The following is a 24,035-nucleotide window of genomic DNA, read 5'->3' as shown; positions in this document are numbered from 1 at the left end:
TGGACATTTACCTGTTCACATATTTCTTAATGCTTTCTAAGGTACCTACAAAACCACTTCCTCTGGCAGATGTGTCCCTATATCTCACATCAGCTCTGTAAAAAAATGCTGATCAGGTTCTCATGAAACCTTTAAACTCTAATCTTAAAACGATGTCCTTGAGTTTACAGTTTCCTTTAATTTTTGGCTTCTCAACTCTGAAGAAAAAGACTGTTCATGATTATATGTATCTTGATGAAATCACTGTAAAGATGAGTGTAAAGATCAGTTAAGTTTATCGGCAATTCTCATGGAGAGATTAGTTTTATTTGTCACATTTACATTGAACTATACAGTGAAGTACGTCTTTTGCATCAAATCAGATCAGCGAGAGTCTGCAAGTGTCGCCACGCTTCCAGTGCCAACACAGCACGCCCACAACTCACTAACCTTAAATACTTGGGATGTGTGAGGAAACCAGACCATTCAGAGGAAACTCAAGCAGTTGCAGGGAGAACATACAAATACCTTTAAAAAAAGTTTAAAAAAGTAAAAAAAAGTAAAAAGCAACAGAAATTATTATCAGAGTACATACACATCACCACAAACAACCCTGAAATATTTTTTCCCTTGGCACACTCAACAAATCTATAGAACAGTAACTGTAAGTAGGATCAATGAACAAAAAACTTGTGCAAATGCAAACATGAATAACGAGAGCATGAAATAACAAGATAAAGTGTTGTTAAAGTGAGACAATCGGTTGTTGGGAACATTAGAAATAGAATCCCCTTCTGTTCAAGGCCTGATGGTTGAGGGGTAGTAGTTGTTCTTGAACCTGGTGGTGCGAGCCCTGAGGCACTTGTGCATTCTACCTGATGGCAGCAGTGAGAAAAGACCATGGCCTGGGTGGTGAGGATCTTTGATGATGGATGTTGCTTTTCTACAGCAACGTTTCATGTAGATGTGTTCAATGGTTGGGAGGGCTTTCCCATGATGTACTTGGCCGAATTCACTACCTTTTGAAGGATTTTGTGCTTAAAGGCATTGGTGTTCCCATACCAGGCCACATTGCAGTAATCTTATAGCCAATTCTATGAAGTGTTGCACTAAGCACTATGCCACCATGGCACCCTTGATAGCTTCTATCAAGTACAGAGAAGAGGGATTTGGTATAGAGGGGAGAGGTACTGCCTGGTATTTAAAATGCAGTTGATTAATAATTGTTTAATAACTAATTTAACATAACATGAAATGTGAAGCTAAGGCAAACACACACAAATTTGTAGGGATAGTTCAGTCTGGGTAGTAAGTTAATAATAAGCATAGGACACACAGTGATACTGCTACTAAAGTACTGCCTCACATCTCCAGTAACCTGGTTTCAACCCTGACCTCTGGTAGTACCTGTGTGGAGGTTGGACAATCTCCCATGGGTTTCTCTTGGTTGTTCTGGTTTTGTCCCACATCCCAAAGGGGGGTAGGTTTTTAGGTTAATCGACCATTATAAACTGAGCCCCAGCACTGCTGAGTGGTGGAATCTAAGGAGGATTTCATCGAGGAGGCTTTGAGCATTTCTTTGGATCTTTTGCTGTGTTTACTGAGTAATCTTTCCGCATGATCTGACTCCAAATAGAGCATCTGTTTCAGAATATAACACAGTGCGAGAGATAGAAGATGTAATCGTAAGGTCAAGGGGCAAATCTGTTTTGCTGAAGTTCAGAAACTGTAGAGACAATGTTACATGGCTGGAAGTGGTCTATAGACTGACAGCCAGTAGGAGATACCAAAAGGAGCACTTTTACAGAGAAACAAATGACACAGAATGAAGATGACGAGTAAAAGAACTGAAAGTGAAATGAGGAAAATCTTTACTGTGCTACAAATGCTCAGGGTTCCATCAGGGAGTTAGTGGACATCAATTCAAAAGGAGACTCTTTGAGGAATTGGAAGGGACACACCGCAGTGGGAGGAGGATGGATTGTCTGACCAGCTGGATTGGCTTTACACAGAGCTGGCAGGGATTCAATGGGTCAAATGGTCTCCTTGCGCAGGAGAATGGATCTATAATACCTTGAAGAATAACTTATATTATTCTCTTCAGATTTATTTATTGCCATTGAGTCAACAAACACATGCGGTGAGAGCAAACTGCAGCTCTTTATTAAAGTTTGAAAACATAGCTAATAATTTTTCCCACTCACCAATCCTATGTTCTAGCAGTTGTAGTTTTGCAATGCTTTTATTCCCAAGCATGCCTGAAGGTCTGATATCCGTGTATGTTTGCATATTCTCAGTGGGTGGAGTAATTGATCACGTCACAGTTTGTACGCATAGAGACATAAAGCATGAATACAGGCCCTTCGGCCCAACCAGTCGATGCTGACCATGGTGCCCATTCAGCTAGTCCCAATATCCTGTTTTCATCCATTATCCCTCCCTATCCCTATCCAAGTGCTTCTTAAATGATACAAGGGGCACCTGTCTCAACCACTTCCTCTGGCAGCTTGTTCCATGGACTCACTATCCTCTGCGTGGAAAATGTTGTCCCTCAGGTCTCTTTTAAATCTTTCCGCTCTCACCCTAAACCTATGTCCCCTAGTTTTGGACTCTCCTACCCTGAAGAATAAACTGGGGAAAATCCTCTTCTTGCTCTTAAAAGAATCTTTTGTGATAAATTAATGCACATATTTTCCTCCTGTTGTCAAAATCTATGAATTTCATGTGTTTCTGTACAAAATGAATCAGGATCGAATCACATACTTACTGAGGTGCTAAAAGTTTAGAGTCATATAAGCAGTAATTCCAAATGATTAATGGGTTTCACTCCAGCACAGAATACTGAATATTCATGTGCCCATAAATCTGTGGTATTCATTTGTGTCTGTGATATAGCTTGATATCATCATTCATATGTTAGCCTTACCATTCCTGTGAGGATCAGTTTTGTATGCAGTGACATCTGGGGAGCTTCCTCACTTTAATATGCAGAAGTACGTGCAGAGATTAAAGTTCCTACCTCACAACCCCTTGACTGAAAAGGGTACGACTAGGTTATTGGTTAGTGAGAGTTTTGATTAAGTTACTTAATTTATACTAGGAGAAAAAGTAGGAAATGCTGGGAACACTCACCTTGTTGGTGGGAGAAAAGGATGCAACATCCATAGTCAATCCTGACCAATGGAGGACCTCACAGTACCTAATAATGCATTCACTAAGTGTATGTTGTATCAGAACTAGAACACAGAACATAGAATTTTAAATAGTATGGAACAGTACAGGCCTTTTGATCCATGATGTTGTGCTGAATTAGATAAATTTACTCCATAATCAGTCTAACCCCTCCCTCCATCACAGCCCCTAAACCCTCATTTTTGTATCATCTATATTCTTATGCAAGAGTTTCTTAAATATCCCTGATGTAAATGCTTCCATGATCCACCCTGGCAGTGCATTGTTGGCACCCATGATATTTTGTGCAAAAAACCTCCCCTTACATACCCTTAAACATCTCTCTTACTGTGCATTTTCCTCTAATCACCAAAAAGGATGTTCTCTGGTGTTGGCCATTGCTGCCCTGGGAAATGGGTGTGGGCTGTGTATTCTATAATGTCTCTCATAATCTCGTACACCTCCGTCAAGTCAACTCTCAATATCCGTCGCTCTAAAAGGAAAGGCCTTAGCTTGCTCAACCTCTCCTCATCAGACAAGCTCTCCATATTGAAAATAAACTTGCCAAGAGGGTGGGGCATGGGTGAGGTGAGGAAGCAGCAAAGGTTACATTTGACAGGATGAGGACCTGGATGGACTGATGGCATAAGTGGTCTTGGTGCTGGCAGAGAGAAGAGGTAACAATAACTTGTTAATTACAATTGATCTGCCTGGAATGAGTGCGAATGGAAGATGACTGAGAACAGAGGACTATGGAATACAACGTACAGTGGCCGATGGAAATGGAAAGGTCAAGAAGCAGCTGTGGAGAGAAAAATAGCTGAGGTAATGATACAGGCTGATGAGCTTTTCTTCAAAAGTGACTGGTTTAAACATTAACTGGAAAGGATGGATATCTGAAATGATTGAATTCCTAACGGCTGCAATGCTAAATGTTGAAAGAGCAGAATGTCCTTCCTGAAGCTTAGGCAATGCTTTGGTCCACAGACAGAAAGGTCAGGGTGGGGACAGAATGGAGAACTACGCGTAGTGGCCATTTTATTAGGTACACTTGCTCATTCACACAAATAGCTAATCAATGCATAAAAGCATCTGACATGGTCAAGAGGTTCAGTTGTTTACACCAAACATCAGATTAGGGGACAAGTGTAAAGTAAGTGACTTTGTGTATGAAATAATTGTTGATGCTGGATGGGGTGCTTTGTGCATCTCAGAAATTGCTTATCTCTGGGATTTTCATGCCAAACAGTCTCTAGAGTTTACAGTGAATGGCATGAGAAACTGAAAGCATCCAGTGAGTGTCCACATTTTTAGGAAATATGAGGCCCTCCAGTGGTCTGGATCAACCATGGAAGTTGCATCCTAGCTGTCAATATGATAGGGAGAGCAAGCTGTTGCCCATGCATCAGGATCTCCCCCTTTCCCGCCTCCACACAGCTGCTGAGTTCAAAAGAACGGCAGAGATTGATTCAGTGACACTAGCAGCACCGCAGGAGTTACCAGTCAACATTGAACTCAAGGTAGGACTGCCTCAGGGACTCCAGATCTGTATCTTTCCTGGGGTTTCCTTCTCCTAGATGAGCTGCCAACCACAGTTGATGAACCCTATTTGCCCAACATGACTGGCTTTAAGATGCTAGTAATTTGCATTACCTCTTCTCCTGTCAGTAGAAATGGTTCCACTGGGCTTAGTAGCTAAGCTACATGTGAAGACCAAGAGTTGGACATGGTTGTCAGAATTTATTTGAGAAACACGCCATTGAAAGCATTTAGTAGTAGTGGGAGCTTATCCCCATTACTCTACGGTTGTGGTATCCTTAAGGAATCAATTAGGTACAGGAGGTACCTCATAAAGCAGGCACTGAGTGTAAAGTAAGGGTGATTGAGCACATGGTTCATATTTTGCATGGAGGATGGTGACTAGTATTCAACAGGGATTTGTTCTGGGACTCCTCCTCTTTGTGATCTTTATAAGTGACCTGGATGAGGAAGTAGAAGGATGGGCTAATAAGTTTGCTGATGATACAAAAGTTGGGGGTGTTGTGGATAGTCTGGAGGGTTGTCAGAGGTTACAGTGGGACATCGATAGGATGCAGAACTGGGCTGAGGAGTGGCAGATGGAGTTCAACCCAGATAAATGTGAAATGGTTCATTTTGGTAGGTAAAGTTTGAAGGCAGGATATATTATTAACAGTTAGACTCCTGGCAGTGTGGAGGATCAGAGAATTCATGGGGTCCATATCTATAGGACACTCAAAGCTGCTGTGCAGTTTGACAGTGTTAAGAATGTGTATGGTTGTTGGCCTTCATCAATCGTGGGATTGAGTTCAAGAGTTCAAGAGCCATGAGGTAGTGTAATAACCATATAAGACCTTAATGAAACCCCATTTGGATTGCTGTGTTTAGTTCTGGTCAGCTCGTTACAGGAAGGATGTGGATCCTATAGAGAGAGTGCAGAAGAAATTTACAAGGATGTTGCCTGGTTTAGAGAGCGCAACTTATGAGAATAGGTTGAGTGAACTTGGCCTTTTCTCATTGGAGGTGTATAGGATGATGCGAGGAATTGATCGTGTGATAGCCAGAGGCTTTTTTCCCAAGGCTGGAATGGCTAACATGAGGGGGCACAATTTTCAGGTGCTTAGAAGTAAGCACAAGGGGATATCAGGTAAGTTTTTCACATACAGAGTGGTGGGTGTGTGGATTGCACTGCAGCAAAGGTGGTAGAGGCAGATACAATGCGCTCTTTTAAGAGACTCTTAGGTACATGGAGCTTACAAATTTAGAGGGCTATGCCGGAGGGAAATTCTGGGCAGTTTCTGGAGTAAGTTACATGGTCAGCATAACGTTATGGGCCGAAGGGCCTGTAATGTGCTGCAGATTTTCTATGTTCTGTGTTCTGTGTTCGATGGCCTTTCCCCTATTTTTCCATTACATAGTGCAGATGCTGCTTCCTACTTTCATATGGAACTCAGAGGTCTCTTCACTGCTGCTGCCAGTTTTCCCGTTGCTCTCACCTACTCATACTCCTGTCCTTTTCCTCAGGAATTATTGGCTAAGTTTAAAGTAATTCCTGAGATGAGAAGGCCTTAACTAGAATGGCTGACAAGGTATTTTCTCAAATTTAGAAGAATAAGATGATCTCTTGGAAACATGTAAGATTTTGATGGGGCTTAACAGGTTAGGGAAGTCGAGAATTGAAAGCATGTGGTCTGAAGGAATGATTTGCCCCCTCCACTAGTTAGGAATAATAAGAATTTCTGCTCTTTGAAGGTTGCAAATAATTTGGAATTTTCTCTTCCATATCACCCCAGAAATTCTCTATTCTCCTACCCATTTTGTGGAAGATACAAAAGTCTGAAAGTTCATTGTGATCTTTCACAATGTGATCACAATTGTGATCTACTGCACTGCCCTTTCTCTGTAGCCGTTGCACTGTATTCTGCATTCTGCTCTTGTTTTCCCTTGTATGAGCTCAATGCACTGTGTAATGGTCTGATCAGCATGAAACAAATGCCAAATAAGTATATGTGGCAATAATAAACCAATTCCAGCTCCAGTTCCAATTCTTTGGGGTAGTCAGTGATAAAGGCATTTGGGTTCACAGCCAAAGATTGAATTGGCCATTACATCTTATTGAATGGAAGAGCAAATTTGCAGGGCTGAATGGCCTGCTCCTGCTCCTATTTAGAATTATGAATCACATAACTATTGCAGCATAGAAGAAAACCATTCAGAACACCAAATCTATGTCAGCTCCTTGTAAAGCATTTTATTTTATTCCTGCTCCCTGCTTTGTCCTTGAACCTCTTCAAATTATAATTTTTTCCTCATCAGTCTGTCCCATTCCTCTTTGAAAACCCCAAACAGCCATTTACAGGAGCCTTAGGACCCTAACCAGATTCTTGTAAAAATATTACCTTTTACTGTTCCCATGAACACTTCGAATCTTTGTTACTTGATCCTTGAACTATCCACCTATGGGAGGAACACCCGTCTCTTTACCTTAAGTGGTCTCGATCTTTCACACTTCATTCAAATTTCTTCTCAGTTTTCTTTGCTTCAAAGAAAAAACCTTCAACTTCCTCTCGTAGAAGACTGAATCTCCCTGGAACTAAATCAATAAATCTTTTCTGCAATCATTTCTTCCTTGTGTGATAGCCAGAATTGAAAGCAATATTCCAGTTGAGGCCAAGCCTGTGTTTTATATATAAAAAGACATAATCTCTTTCTATTTCTACACTTCTATTTTTGATGCCCAGGATCTCATCTCTTTTACCACTTACTTGACGTGATTTTCCCAAAGACGCACCCAATAGATAGAAGATCTTGGGTGCATTCCCTTCAGAGTGTGTCATTTTGTCTCCACCTATCTAAATTCACTAAAATGTTAGTGTTATTTAAAGTGATGTAAAGTGACCTCACCACTTACCCTCGCTTATTTGTCTCTGTAAGACCGCACTCCATTGAAATGATTGAGGTTACGTTGGATGTGCCAGATCAGATGTTAAAAAGCTATGTGGCTGGATGTGAAGTGATGTTCACTCAAGATGTTGTGGAATGCCCCTGGACTCGCAATTAGTAGAACAATGAGCACACTGTAGTAAAGCCGAGCATAGTGCAAGCCCAGCCCAACACAGGCAAAGTCCTCCCCATGAGCACATTTCATTTTCAATATTTTTTTATTGATTGAAAAAAATATATAAGGATAGATTCAAATCAGAGAAGTTATATCAAATACATATTACAATAAAAGTACAAAGAAAGGAATATACACTGTCAAAATCATATATAGAATAATATTGAGCTAATATATAGAAGGAACCACAACTCCTCTTAACAATTCATAAAAGAAAAGACTCAACATTTCTATTCCATGAGCACATTTACACGGAGTGCTGGCACAAGAAAGCAGTATTCATCATCAAGGACCCCCACTATCAAGGCCATGCTCCTTTTTTACTACCACCACTGAGCAGGAGGTATGGGGTCTTAGGTCTGACACAGCACCAGTTTCAGCTTCAGCTTTGTGAACCAGCATGGACAACTTCACTCACCTCAATGCTGAATTGATCCCAAAACCTATAACTTGCTTTGAAAGGACTCTATAACACATGCCCTCAGTATTATTTATTCATTTACTATTTGCTTGATTTGCCTTCTTTTGATATTTGGATGTTTTGACGATTGGATGTTTGTCAGTCTTTGCTATTTATAGCTTTTCATAAATACTGTTGCATTTCTTTATTTCCCTGTAAATGCCTGCAAGAAAATGAATCTCTAAAGTGGTATATGGTAACATAGTCATAATTTAATTTAATAATAAATTTGCTTTGAACTTTGAAATTCAGTGCATGATGTTATGCTGGCCTATATAATTCTACCTCTCCCTCCTACACAGCCCATAACCCTCCATTTTCCTACATTTGTGTGCCTAATAAGAGCCTCTTAAACGTCCCTGTTGTATCAGCCTCTACCACCATCCCTGACAATGCATTCCAGGCATCCATCAATCTCTGTAAAAAAAAACAGCATCCTCCCAAACTTTAATCCACTCACTTTAGACAGATGCCCTCTGGTACTAGTCCCATTATGACTTTTGGAAAAAGGTGCTGGCTCACCACTCTTATCTGTGTCTCTCATAACCTTATCCTCCTCTTGTACACCTATTGATTCTAGGAATGAAGCACGCCCCTGATGCATTTGACCCCCAGCTTGTGCCATACCTCTCTTCAACAATGCCCAGGTGGGCAAGTCCAAATAATTATGGTGTACACCATGCATTCTGGCACCTTTCTCCCACAGAACAAGCGGCTGTCTATCAGTATGATCTGCCCCATTATTTCCCATCATGCCTCCTGCTAACACATACCACATTGTATTTATTTGTGTTATATTCTACCTGCCACCCTGTCTATCCAGGTCCACTTACAATCTGTGTATAATCTCTTCAGAGTGTACAACACTTGCGTCAGCGACTGTTTCGAAATTTTATTCTGCCAATCCATACAAAGGTTGCATCACAAGGTAATGGACCCAGTGCTGAGCTCTGGAAAGCCCCACAGTCTCCGTCCTCCAATGTGAAAGAAACAACCTTCTAGTAGAATACTTTGTGACCTTAGGGCAACTTCTCCATGCTGGCATAGACAGCTTTATTCCGCAAAGCCTTAGTTTTATTAACTAGTCTTTAATGTGGGACCTTGCCTAACAGCTTCTGAAAATTCATGCAGATGGTATTAACTGCATTCTTTCCATTAATCTTCTCTGACACACCATCAAACAAAATCAGTCAGGGAGTCAGCCAAACATAATTTGCCTTTAACAAATCTGTCCTGGCCCTTCTCTGTTAACTGAAACTCCTCCAAGTGCCTAACACTTTTATCTTTGACCATTAATTCTAAATAGTTCCCCACCACAATGTTGAAGAGAACAGCCTGCAGTTACCATTGTTTTCCTTCCACCTCTGTGAATGAGGATCTCTCTTCAGGTTCCAGTGATCTGGCACCTTCCCGCAGGTGAAGAATTGGAGGATTAGAAGGTGATGGCAAGTTCCCCAAAATTTCTGGTCCACCTCATTGAATACGTTCTGTCCACATCAGCTGAACTTTTCTGGTGTCCTGTGGGTGGATCTTGGCCTAAAACAGCAATAGCTTCTTTCTTCTCTGATGCTCAACCCACTGAAGTCTTCCAGCTGATTGTGTGTTGCTTCAGATTTCAACATCTGCAGTTTCAACTAAATATTTACTTTCTGGCCTGTCTCTGCATTGTCATGTCCTTTCATCCTATATCTCTATTATCTTTCCTTCTATTGAGAATTTGACAAAATAGAGAATTGAGAATACAAAATATGTGCAAATGTTCCAGCTGTGCTCAGTGCCTCTGTATAAATCTCAAGCTTGAACAATAATTGGCCCCATCTTTCCTTTTATTTACCGAGTTTTCTTTTTGCTTTAATCAACACACTTCCTTCATGTTCTCTTTTAGATTGTGTTCTGCTTTGTGCCACCCAGCTGACATGATCCATTCAAATTTCTTGGTGAATTTCCTTATCTCTTTCAGCTCTGATTTCAGGTCACGTATTTGAAGCTGTTGAAAGCTTACATCTTATTCCATTATAGATTTACATAATTAAAATTGTTTATTGTCACTTGTATACATCATAAAATTTGTTATTTTGTGGCAGCAGAAGGCTTAAATATGTTGTTACAAAAATAAATAAATAGTGCAGAAGATAAATAATGAGATAGTGTTCGTGGGTTCATGAACCATTGAGAGATTTGATAGTGGAAGGGAAGAAGCTGTTCCTAAAAGATTGAGTGTGGGTGTTCAGGCTCCTGTACCTTCTCCCCGATGGCAGTACCATTAAGAGGGCATGTCCTGGATAGTGAGGGTCCTTAATGATGAATGCCAGCTTCTTTATGAAGATTTCCTTGATGATAGGGAGGGTTGTGCCTGTGATAGAGCTGGTGGAGTCTGCAGCCTCCTGTGATCCTGTGCATTGAAGTCTCCTGCCAATCTGTAGTTACTCATTATTCTGAAAAGTTCTCATCCCATTGTGGTAATTCCACACTATTCTCCTCCCTAAAACACTACAATTCAGACATACTGCCTAAGAATATTAGAATTTATTACCCCAAACAGCTGTGCCATACACCTAATGAAGACATTAACATGCCTATTGCCAACATGCAGCATCATACATGAGCTAGTCTGCCCCTTGCCTTTGGACCCTACATGTTCACTGTCGCTGTAGGAACAGTCTGAATGGGTTTAATGAATTTCCACACCATGTGGTTTTAACTGTCTCAGTAAGCAGGGAGACCTGCAATGGGCAAATAAACCTTAGGAAATTTTAAGTGTGTATTCAAGAAATCAGCATCCATCTCACCATTTGGGACGTGCCCTCTTTTTGTCACTACCACTGGGGAGGAGCCACAGGAGCTTCAAGACCCACGCTCAGTGACGCAGGAGCAGCTTCTTCCTCTCTGCCATTAGATTTATGAAGAATCCATGAACTCAACAACACTACCCTTCTATAGTTCTTTTCAGCTATTAGTTTCTACATTATTGGAATTTATAGAAATTCTTATGTCTTGCATTGTACTGCTGCCACAAAGCAACAATCAGAATCAGGTTTGTTATCACTGACATACGTTGTGAAATTTGTTGTTTTGCAGCAGCAATAAAAACAACTATAAATTACAATAAGAAATATCTATATTTATATGTCACTTAATTGGGACAGGAACTGTTGCCAAATAGTTCCTAATTAGTAATAGTCACAAGCACTTACTTGGCTGTTAGATACTACACCATTCTTACAGCAAATAATTTTTAAGTGGCATCAGTTGCATGTGTTTGTGTTCAAAATCAGTCATTTTTGTCACTGTTAGTTGATGAGAAATAAACGGTAAAACAGTTCGGAACTATTTTGCTCACTGCGGTTTCAAGCATTCAGGCTTGGAGACGCTAGAAACATGGGAGTGAATATGAAGCAATTTCGCTACTTCAACTTTAGAAACTAAATAATTTGAAGGAATTGACAATCATTTTGAATGTTACAATGAAGATTCAGATTGAAGATTGAAAATGAAGAATCAGAAGATGCAATTATCAAAAACATTGTATGAAAGCAGTCTATTATCTGCACTAGGTGTCTGCATTGATCTTGTTCATTTACAGTTAATCAAAAGAGCATGGTAACACACACTAGACACATTGATAACTATTAGGAACCAATATGCCGTTTTATAGAATTGTAGCAGTATTGATAGTGTTCTAATATAGTTTGTATTTCATTTGAATGCAAAACTTGTTACTCAGTTAATTAGTAGTTTTCCTTCCTTATGTCTTCTTAACTTCTTCCTTGAAACTTTGAACTTCAGCTAATTGGGACAGCTGCTTAATTGGGCCATAATGTACTGTTTCCAATGTGTCCCAGTTGACTGGAATCCACTGTGTGTACATATATTTTGGATGAAAAAGAGAGCAAAAATAGTGAGAAAGTGTTCATGGGCTTATTGACCATTCAGAAATCTGATGATAGAGACAAAGGAGCTGTTCCTAAAATATTAAAAGTGTGTCTTCAGACTCCAGTACCTCCTCCTTGATGGTACTAACGAGAAGAGGGCATGGGTGTAGGGGTCCTTAATGATGGATGCCACCTTTTCAAGGCATCACCTTTTGAAGATGTCTTCTGTGGTGGGGAAGCTAATGCCCAGATGAAACTGGCTGAATACAACCCTCTACATCTTTTTCCAGTCTTGTGCTGTGTCCCATGCATACCAGTCCCATGTAGCCAGTTAGAATGCTCACCACAGAACATCTGTAGAAATTTGCTGGAGTCTCTTAGTGACATACCAAATCTCATCAAACTCCATATGAAATATAGCCATTGGTATAGTTTCCTTGTAATTGCATCAGTATGTTGGGTCCAGGATAGATCTTCTGAGATGTTGCCACCCAGGAGTTTGAAACTGCTCACCCATTCCACTGCTGCGCCCTCAACACGTTTCCAATGTATGTCAGTGATAACAAACTTGATTCTGATCCTATATTTAGTTAATGAAATTGACAGCACACCTTGTGGAAGATAACATTTTTTCCTACATTATTGTTCTTCAGAGAGTTAGTTTGCCACTGCAGTTGAATCCAATCCTGGTGGAGTAACCACTTCACATTTATTTTCTCTGGCAAATTTCAGTGCACAGTGAAAAGCTCCCCTGGCACAGAGAGAAGAAGCTGAGGAAACCTCATCAGCTACTAACCAATGACCTTTCTTTATCAGAACGGATCCAGAAGAGGTTTCCTACACAAGCTGTGGACTTGAACAGTGATCTTCTGAACTCGGGCGTTGCTTGTCTACCAGGTAATCTCAGTTATTAGCATTAAGCTAAAAAAGAATGACATACACAGGATATCTTCTAATGAATAAGTTGGAGATATTGTTTTCTGTGAAAGGTGCAGATTTATAGCATAGAATAGTACAGCACATACAGGCCCTTAGACCCAATGTTGTGATGACCTTTTAACCAACTTGCCTCCCACGTTGTCCTCTATTGTTTCTACCACCCATGTGCCTATCTCAGAGTCTCTTTAATGTCCCTAATGTATCTGCCTCTATCACCACATTCCATGCACCCACAACTCTCTGTAAAAAAATATTTACTGTAACTCTGACATCCCCTATGTTTTCCTTCAATCACCTTAACATTATTCCCCCCTTGTCTTTGCCATTTCCACCCTGGAAAGGTCTCTGGATGTCTTTACTTTCTATGCCTCTTGTATGCCTCTGTCAAGTTACCTCTCATTTTCCTTTGCTTTAAAGAGAAAAGCCCAAGTTTGCTCAACCTATTCTCATAGCCAATGTTCTTTAATTCATGTAGCAACATGGTCAATCTCCTGTGCACCCTCTGTAAATCTTCCAAATTATTTCTATAATGAAGCAGTCAGAACTGAACTCAATACTCTAACTGTGATCTAACCAGAGCTTTATAAAGCTCCACAGAGCCCATTTTACCTGGATCCATGCCTCTTGACTTTATGAATGAGCCTACCAAGGGGAACCTTATCAAACAACTTACTAAAATCCATATACACCACATCCACTGCTCTATCTTCATTAACTTGTTTAGTCACTTCCTCAAAAAAGTCCATCTGGATCGTGAGGCATGACTTACCCCTCTCAAAGATATTCTGACTAACTCTAATCAAACTATGCTTTTCTAAATGCTCTTAATTGCTATCTCTAAGAATCCCCTCCAATAGTTTGCCCACTGCTGATGTAAGACTCACTGGTCTATAATTCCCAGGTTTATCCCTATTACCTTTCTTGAACAAAATAATAATACTTGCCACCCTTCAATCTTTTGGTATTATTCCTGTAGCCAGGAAGGATGCAAAGGTCATCCCCAAAGGTACAATAATTTCTTCTCTTTCCTCTAATAGGAACCTAGGGTGCTGTCTGGCCAAGGATCTTACCTCTACCAATGGTTTTCTGAAGTTCCAGCACATTCTCTTTCCAAACACCAACATATTCGAGCATATCAGTCTGATTTATTCAGTCCTCATGATTTATGAGGATGTTCCCAGGTCTAGCTAGCCCAGGTTATGGGGAGAAGTTGGCTAGACTAGGTCAATATTCCTTGGAATCCAGAAGACTAGAAATGTTTCAAATTATGAGAGGCATAGATAAGATGGATGGTAACAGTTTCTTCTTCAGGGTACGGAAGTCTAAAATCAGGAAGTGTGAGGGGGAAGATTTAAAAATGATCTGAAGGGCAAAGTTTTCACACAGAGTGTGCTGAGTACATAGAACAAGTTACCAGAGGAAGTTGTTGAGGCAGGTACAATAGTATCATTTAAGCCGCAATTGAATAGGTACATGGAGAATTTGGGCTTGGAAGGATCTGGGTCAAACACAGGAAATTAGGACTAGCTGGGTCAGCATGAACTGAATGGGCCAAAGAGTATTGCTTTATGACTGTATGTTGAATTAGATGAAAGGCTAGGTAAGGATGACAAAACTGGAATTCCTGCATTCTAATTATAGTAAGCCTGACCAAGGTTGGCTAATCATTTACTAATCCAGGTCAGCATGGACTGGTAGGGCCAAAGGGCCTGTATCTATGCTGCATTGTCCTATGACTCTATTCTATTAAAATGAACATTCCCACATTTCCCATATGTCAGTCACCTTCTTGCCTACTCAATTAACTGGAAGGCACTTTGCATTCTCTCCATAGCTGAGCTTCTTACACAGGTTTGTATCATTTGCAACACTCTGTCTTTTCATGATTGTTATTAATTTCAACTGTGGCTTCAGGGCTAATATCCCAGTAGCCTGCCAACCTGAAAGCAATTCATTTTCTCCTTTAACCAGTGTTCTATTCATGCTAATATGATATCTTCTGTACACTGAGTTCTTATATTCTGACATACTTTTTGTGGATTTTATCATATGTCATTTGAAAAGACAAGATAAGTGATAACCACTACTCTCTGATTTACCAATATCACCCCCCAAAAATGGATTTGATAGAATTTCAATCCCTACATAAAGCCTTGCTGATTCAGTTGACTCTTATTAAGATATTCAGTGTCTGATTCCAGTGTTTTGACAACAAGGGATGTTAGTAGATTGGTCTGTACTATTCCTCCTACCCCCATTTCCCTTCATTTTGAACCATTGGGATCACATTACACCATCTGCTTGCTGATGCTCAGGTTGGAGTTTGCCAAGCCCCACTTTTCAGCCCTAACACCATAATGTCAGATTACAGAACTCCAGGGGTGAGCTGAGACAGGCATCAATGCACCTGAGGGCCCAAACAAAACTGAAGCCAGTGTGGAGGTGGTGTAGGAACTGAAGACTAGGGAAAGAGCACAATGGAGTCATACCCAGCACCAGGTGAGGTGGTTGTGGTTTGGATGGCTATTTACTTCAGTCTCAGCACCCTGGGATCGTCTGAAGGGTGTGTTCAGCCCATTCATCGCCACGAGTTTCAGCAGGCAGCATGGCATCATCATAGGAGCATCTGGGGATTACTCACTACTCAGCTCCACTTACAGCTCCTCAAACAATGAAGTGATCTGTAGCCGTGTGGGACAGGACCTGAAAACTGTCAAACTCATGCCAAAAAAAAAACAAGTCAACTTCTTCTGACTTCTCCTTTCTTCAGCCCTTTACCTTTACCACTTGTCACCTTCCATTGGTTGGGTTGAGATTATGTGGATGGTGGGAAAATCAACCCTCTTGTGTTTCCTGATATTGCCACTCAAGATTCAATGTCATATAACCCTACCACTTTGATCTGCCCCAAGCCTTCATTAACCAGGTCCAACACTTGCCTTTATTGGAACTTCCGCCTTCTTGTAGTAATCAGCTGGTTTATGGGGTGTCTGGCCAGGATTTGTCAGGGTGCAGTTAGGGTTAGTTTGGGTGTATGGGCCCTTGGATGTTAGGATTATGGTTAAGGGTAGGGTTGGGGGTGTACATGTGGTGCTGAAAGAGATAGGGTTAGGGTTGTGTTAGAACACTGAAGAATAGCAAATGTAATGGTCCTGTAAAAAATGTAAGGTTAACCTGATTATTTTGCGCAATTCAAGATCAATAGGATGATGAGAGTAAATACTCATAGCTGCTTGGAGATGTTTGATCCAATAAAGGAGAGATAGTACCAATATATCTAAGGAAAGTCATGATTGACTAACCAGAGAAATAACAGGGGGTCCCTTTCCACGGACCTTTAAAAGAAGTTTGACAACGGTATCCATGGAAGGCAGGTTGGAAAAGTTGAAGGCATTTGAGTGAAAGGGTTTTTGGTGGCACGGATGAGGAATTGGACAAAAATTAGGGATTCGTGTTGACTTTTTGGTTAGACTGGCAGTTAGTAGATTCTCATAGATTTTCCATGGCAACCACTGCCATTTTGATTTACGGGATTGTGTGTGTGTGTGTGGCAAATCTCTGGGAAGAGTGGGTGACTCGAAGCTTGGAGGTGCATTGAGCAGTGAAATGGAGAGTTGTTGATTTGAAGTATAACTGGGTTGCAGAACGAGCAGATACACAACAGTTGATACTTAAAACAGAGTAGTAAAATTTGCTAGGGCGGATGAAGAAAGGCAACAATGAAATGAGTGGTACAATACTGGAGAGGACTCTGGAACAGAGAGACCTAGATATATCTCACATTACTCTGTTTAAAGGTGGTTGTTGAAGGCATCCTGGAAGCTGGACAGTTTTCATAAACTATAAGATGTGAGCCTGGCCTTGCTCCCTGTCTAGTGTTTTCGTGCCTGTTTCTCTGGCCCTTCTACAAGACCAGGCTGGGCACCATGCAGAGCCTTGCTAACTGGTTCGGGAAGCTTGGTTGTTCAGGGGCAAACCCAGGAAGCTGGGTGTCCATGCAATGAATGTGGTCAGGGTGCTCATTCAGCAAGGTGTGTACTTTGCCTGAAGGGTTTTCCTCCTCTGTGCACACTGCAGAAGAGGAGTATGCCTCTCACTCTGACTGGTATGTTCCTTGTCATCCATGCATTGCCAGATACACATCTATGATTTTCAGCAAGAGTCAGGATGAGTTAATAAGCAAGCTGTATGACTGCAGAACTGAATGTTCTTTTCTAATTGTTCTAGGAAACAGGGATAAGGCAGGGAGAGCCGTGTTACAAATCTGCACTGACAATAGCCTCTTGCATGGGCAGTCATGTACCAGCAATGACCTCGCCAGGCTCCTACTGTACCTCTCCAACATTCCCAGGTGAGATCTTTCTTGTTAATGTTGTTTCATTGCTGGAAGACATTCAACCTTTGATTTTCACTTTTAAGTTGGTATTCTGGCTTGTTATTCTAAGACATGCCAATGTGAAAAACATGTCTTACATAACATCGTACAGATACATTCATTACAACAGTGCATTCAGGTGGAACACGGGAAAAATAACAAAGTGCAGAATGAAGTGTAGACAATAAGGTGCAAAGAGTACAGTGGAATGTTTCAGGCCAAGGCCTGGACTTGACATATTCTTTAGACTCCTGAAGAAATACGGGCACTGGCAAGCTTTCTTGGCTGTGGCATCAACATTCGATTGATTGATGCAGTTAACAGTGTAGAAGCTACAGTTAGTTATGACAGTGCCAAGGTACTGACCAACCAGCAAAACACTACCCCAATCAGATCTGTCAAGACTATGCTGGAAACAGAATGGATCAGACGGAGTTGAAATCTTGTTGAGACACTGATGAAAAACTCAAAGCTGATGCCTGGTCTCACTTGTGAAATTGACCTAGAAATTGGCAATTTCCCTGCACGTGTGAGGGTCAAAAAAGTGAGATTGTCTTGTCTGTCTGACGAATCTTATATCATGTCTGATGAATCTTATTGAATTTTTTGAAGATGTAACCAGTAGAGTGGATAGGGGAGAGCCAGTGGATGTGGTATATTTAGATTTTCAAAAGGCTTTTAACAAGATCCCACACAGGAGATTAGTGTGCAAACTTAAAGCACACGGTATTGGGGGTATGGTATTGACGTGGATAGAGAATTGTTTGGCAGACAAGAAGCAAAGAGTGGGAGTAAATGGGACCTTTTCTGAATGGCAGGCAGTGACTAGTGGTATACCGCAAGGCTCAGTGCTGGGACCCCAGTTGTTTACAATATATATTAATGATTTAGACGAGGGAATTAAATGCAGCATCTCCAAGTTTGCGGATGACACGAAGCTGGGCGGCGGTGTTAGCTGTGAGGAGGATGCTAAGAGGATGCAGGGTGACTTGGATACGTTAGGTGAGTGGGCAAATTCATGGCAGATGCAATTTAGTGTGGATAAATGTGAGGTTATCCACTTTGGTTGCAAGAACAGGAAAACAGATTATTATCTGAACGGTGGCCGATTAGAAAAAGGGGAGATGCAATGAGACCTGGGTATCATTGTACACCAGTCATTGAAGGTGGGCATGCAGGTACAGCAGGCGGTGAAAAAGGCAAATGGTATGTTGGCATTCATAGCAAAAGGATTTGAGTACAGGAACAGGGAGGTTCTACTGCAGTTGTACAAGGCCTTGGTGAAAACGCACCTAGAATATTGTGTGCAGTTTTGGTCCCCTAATCTGAGGAAAGACATTCTTGTCATAGAGGGAGTACAGAGAAGGTTTACCAGATTGATCCCTGGGATGGCAGGACTTTCATATGAAGAAAGACTGGATCGACTAGGCTTATACTTACTGGAATTTAGAAGATTGAGGGGGGATCTTATTGAAACGTATAAAATTCTAAAGGGATTGGACAGGCTAGATGCAGGAAGATTGTTTCCGACGTTGGGGAAGTCCAGAACAAGGGGTCACAGTTTAAGGATAAAGGGGAAGCCTTTTAGGACCGAGATGAGGAAAAACTTCTTCACACTGAGAGTGGTGAATCTGTGGAATTCTCTGCCACAGAACACAGTTGAGGCCGGTTCATTGGCTATATTTAAGAAGAAGTTAGATATGACCCTTGTGGCTAAAGGGATCGGGGGTATGGAGAAAAAGCAGGTACAGGGTTCTGAGTTGGATGATCAGCCATGATCATACTGAATGGCGGTGCAGGCTTGAAGGGCCGAATGGCCTACTCCTGCACCTATTTTCTATGTTTCTATGTTTCTTGCACAGTGGTGCAGCGGGTAGTGCTGCTGTCCACCTCTGCAGGGACATGGGTTTGAGCCTGACTTTAAGTACTCACAGTGTACATTCTCCTCCTATCCATCAGGGCTTCCCTCACCTGCTATGTCCCAAGGCGTGCTAGTAAGTTAACCTGCAGCCGTAACTTGCTGCTTCGTGTAGAAAGCAGCAGAAGGATCAAAGCAGAGTTGATAGATGTCTGTGAGAGAATAAAATACAGGGATACAGGGAAATAAGTGTGATAATTGGGGCTGGTCTGCTGGGACTGGCAGGGACCCCCAATAAACTGAATGGCAGCTTTCTTCCTCCAAGTTGGGAAAGTCAATCAGTTTAACAACACAGAACACTACAGAACAATACAGGACATTCGGATCACAATTATATGTCTACCTTATGTCTACTCTAAAATCAATCTAACCCTATCCATCCACATACCCCTCCATTTTCTATCATCCACGTGCCTATCCAAGAGTTTCTTAAATGCCCCTAATGTATCTGCCTCTATCACCATCCTTCTATCACAGACTGAATGTTCCGTGCAACCACTGCTTTTTCTGTAAATAACTTAATCCTAAACTCCCTTCCCAACCCCCCTCGCATATTTGTGCATTAAATAATTTTTTCTAAGAAGCGGTGGGCATGAATTCTTTCGAGCGTGTCAATTTTAAAATGGAATTGTTTCATGCAGCGAGTATATTTTTGTTTACTTCATTAAGTGACAAGCAGAGTGCTTTAGTGATAAAGAGCATGTACTCAGTGCTAACTTTGTTAGGTACACCTGTACGCCTGCTCGCTAATGTAAGTATCTGATCAACCAATCACGTGGCAGCAACTCAATGCATAAAAACATTAAGACATGGTCACTTGTTCAGACCAAACATCAGAATTGGGAAGATATGTGACCTAAGTGACTTTGACTGTATTGTGATTTGTTGGTGCCGGACAGGGATGTTTAAGTATCACAGAAACTGCTGATCTCCTGGGATTTTCAGACACAGTAGTCTCCAGAGTTTGCAGAGAATGGTGAAAAAAACAAAAAAAAACATCCAATGAGCAGCAGTTCTGTTGGCGAAAGTGTTTTGTTAATGAGGGAGGTCAGAGGTGAATAACTACACACACAAAATGCTGGTGGAACTCAGGAGGCCAGGCAGCATCTATGGAAAAGAGTAAACAATTGACGTTTTGGGCTGAGACCCTTCATCAGGATTGGAAAGGAAGGGGTTTTCGGACCAAAATGTTGACTGTTTACTTTTTTCCATGGATGCTGCCTGGCCCGCTGAGTTCCTCCAGCATTTTGTGTGTGTTGCTTTGGATTTTCGGCATCTGAAGATTTTCTCATGTTTGTGAATAGAATGGCTGTGCTGGTTCAAGATGACAGGAAGCTGACAGCAACTCAAATAATCATGAGTTACCACAGTGGTGTGCAGAAGATTATCTCAAAACACAACACATCAAACCTTGCAGTGGATGGGCTACAGAGGCAGAATACCATGAGCATACACTTATTGGCCACTTTACTAGATACAGTAGGTACCTAGCAAGAGAGATAGATAGGTTGATATGTAAGTAGGTAGGTAGGTAGGAGGCATCTGATAAAGTACCCACTGAGTGTAAATGTTTGAAGTATCCAGTGTTTATCTGGTGGCTGTTCCATTGTTTACAGGAATGGATATTTTTTAATGGTTTAGTGTTGCCATCTACTGGACATTTAAAAAGACATCATGTGTAATGTTGCATTGTGAGGAGAACTCTGGCTTACATTTATACAGCTCACTCAGGCCCTTTAACAGCACTTGATTTATCAATTATAGTCATGATTATTATACAATTACTTACAGCAGCCAAACAGACCATTGCAAAATCCCCACAATAACTGGCAAGGGGGAAAACTTCTTCAAACTTCTATAAAACTATTCACCGTGTGGTCAGATGGTTTAACCCCACATTGGGACACTTTGAAGACTGATTCAGATTCCAATTTATTTATCGCATGTACGCTGAAACACACAGTGACTTGTGTCTTTTGCATTAACAACCAGCACACCCAACGCTGTCCTGGGGGCAGACCGCAAGTGTTGCCACACTTTCTGGTGCCAACGTAACATGGCCACAATGCTTGACAGTTGTCTATCAGTACTGCACTAAATTGTCACCCTTGGTTTTATTTTTGGGTAAGTTGCTTGAGTGGGCATTCAATTTCAAAAACAATTTTTAGGGATTTTCCCCTGTTATATTCCCAACAAAATTATATGGAATTTAAGAATCCTTGATAATAATAGCTTTTCTTCATCTAGTGACTAAATGTTTTTAAAGACCCTTTGTTTAGTTATAGGGTTGAGTGACACCATGTTTTATGTATTAGGTGATTCAATTTTATTAAAATATCAGATGTAAGCTGAAGGGTTATGGGCTAAGTAGGAGGAAAAATAGAATGGCCATGGAGTAAGTTAAAAGGTTGGCACAGCACTGTGGTCCAAAGGGCCTGTTCAGTACTGTACTGTACTATGCTCTATTGAAAGAAAACTTGGTGATGCCTAGATTGCCAGATCCACCAGTTTTTAGCAGACAGTGGGGTCTGTTTCCTTAGACACTGCTGATAAGACCACAAGACGTAGGAGCAGCATTAGGACAAACAGCCTATCAAATTGTAACATGGCTGATTTATTATCCCAATCAACCTCTGCTTTAAACCAATGACTTGGTTTCCACAAGCATTTGTGGCAATGGATTCCACAAATTCACTACTGTCTGCCCAAAGAAATTTCTCATCTTCTCTGTTCTAAAGGGATGCACTTTTATTCCTGGACTGTACCCTCTCTTCCTAGACTCCCCCATTATAGGGAACATTTTCTCCATCTCCACTCTATCTAGGTCTTTCAATGTTCAATAGGTTTCAAAGAGATCCCCCTTCATTCTTCTAAACTCCGGCAGTTACAGGCCTGGAGCCACCTCATACATTAACCCTTTCATTCCCAGGGTCATTCTCGTCAACTTCCTCTAGACCCTCTCCAATGCCATCTCATCCTCTCTTAGATAAAGAGCCCAAAATTGCTCCTAATACTGTGAAGGATAGGACCTTTGATCAAACATATAAGGACTGCCTTGTAGGAACATCGCTTCAGCGCATTTAACGTGACTGAAACAGGATTTTGTGAGTCTGCACTGCTCACTGGGTTCATCTGGGGCTTCTCAAGCAGGTGCTTTCCTGCCTATTCCTTGAGACCCCATCTTATAGTCCTCACACAAGCACCATCCTCCGCTTAATATCTGCTCATCTCCAGCTGACACCCCTGCAGCTCTGATCTCCCAGTCAGACACCCCAATTGTTCACCCAGCCTGACCCTCATTGAACAAATCGATTGCCAGGTCTCTGGATGCAGATAGCTTGCTGTGTCTAAGTGCAGTCACTCAGTTTCTGCACACAGATCTGTGACTGAAAAGCAAGGGCTCAAAATCTCTGCTATAGAGTTTGAGCAGGACAACTTGCAGCAATGGTCTATTCACATTTTGTATCCTATTCTTATAAAGCAATTCCATCCTTTGGCCATCCACAGTTAACTAAAATGTAAGCTAGTATATATTCAGTGGCATAATGTACCTCATAAAGTGGCCACTGAGTGTATGCTCATGGTCTTCTGCTGCTGTAGCCCGATACTTCAAGGTTCAATGTGTTGTGTGTTCAGAGATGTTCTTCTGTACCCCACTGTTATAACACAAAGTTATTTGAGTTACTGGTGCTTCAATTGAAGCAGTCTGGCCATTCTCCTCAGACCTCACTCATTAACAAGGCATTTTTGCCCCGTCCTCTCTAATTAACAAGGTTTTTTTTTGTTTATCGCTCAATTCTCTGTAAACTCTAGTGACTGCTGTGCGTGAAAATCCCAGGAGATCAGCAGTGTTTACTACCCTGATGGCACCAACAATTATTCCCACAGTTATAGTCACTTAGATCACGTTTCTTCCCCATTCTGATGTTTGGTCTGAACAAAAACAGAACCTCTTGACTGTGTCTGCATGCTTTTATATATTGAATTTCTACCAACTGATTGACTGACTATACATTTGCATTTACAACAAGGTGTACAGGTATACCTAATAAAGTAGCCACAAGTGTATACATGCATTTTGTACCTTGTTCTTATCCATCTCATGGACACCCACATTAAGTTAAAAGGAAGCTTTACTCTAAACTTCTTTTCATTGCAGGAAGGAGGTTGGAGATCTGGGTCTGGCAATTGTTGTGGATGCCAGAAAACGGCCACCACATCCTGTGCTATTTAAGGCTTTTGGATTAATGCAGGTGAGCATGAGTAGACATCCCTACGCCATATTGATATTTTTAATGATTTGTGCCTCATTCTGATAAACGTACTAAGTCTCCACATGTGGGAAGGCACACTGGTCCGCTCAGCACGTCCACCCAAAAATGATGCATTGCTTGTTGTTATGCATATACTTTGACTTCTGCTACAGAGCTCCCAATTCTTGTACAAAGAAGTCAACACAGCAACCAGAAAGCAGTCCCACTCTTACTTGAAGGAATTCAAAGCCCTTCATAAGCCTGCTTGATAAATTCAGTTTTGTCTAGGAAAAGGATTGTGTTCTTAACATCTACCTACTGCCCTTACGTATCTGTAATCATGGCACTGCGCCCTTTATCCATTTATTGACGCATGCTCTTTACCCAAGTAGCATCTTACCTTTTCTTTGGCTTCTAAACAGTAAACAAGCC

At 41.3% G+C, this 24,035-nt stretch overlaps 1 protein-coding gene across 4 annotated transcripts in view; it reads left to right on the top strand.

Annotated features, from left to right (window-relative positions):
* LOC132399738 (pleckstrin homology domain-containing family G member 4B-like) overlaps positions 1 to 24,035 on the top strand; it is a 223,190-nt gene that overhangs the window by 117,343 nt on the left and 81,812 nt on the right. For all 4 annotated transcript variants that reach the window (XR_009514053.1, XM_059980440.1, XM_059980439.1 and 1 more), the window contains exons 4-6: positions 12,935 to 13,015; positions 17,285 to 17,408; positions 23,510 to 23,603. Coding sequence is in view for 3 of the 4 variants with exons in the window: in XM_059980440.1 (XP_059836423.1) it covers positions 12,935 to 13,015; positions 17,285 to 17,408; positions 23,510 to 23,603 (299 nt within the window). In the remaining variant the exon portion in view is untranslated. The remainder of the gene's footprint in view (positions 1 to 12,934; positions 13,016 to 17,284; positions 17,409 to 23,509; positions 23,604 to 24,035) is intronic.

The sequence above is a fragment of the Hypanus sabinus genome, chromosome 9 (genome assembly GCF_030144855.1).
Source record: "Hypanus sabinus isolate sHypSab1 chromosome 9, sHypSab1.hap1, whole genome shotgun sequence".
Classification (NCBI taxonomy): domain Eukaryota; kingdom Metazoa; phylum Chordata; class Chondrichthyes; order Myliobatiformes; family Dasyatidae; genus Hypanus; species Hypanus sabinus.
The sequence above is the reverse complement of the archived record's forward strand: the minus strand, read 5'-3'. Positions and strand labels throughout refer to the sequence as shown.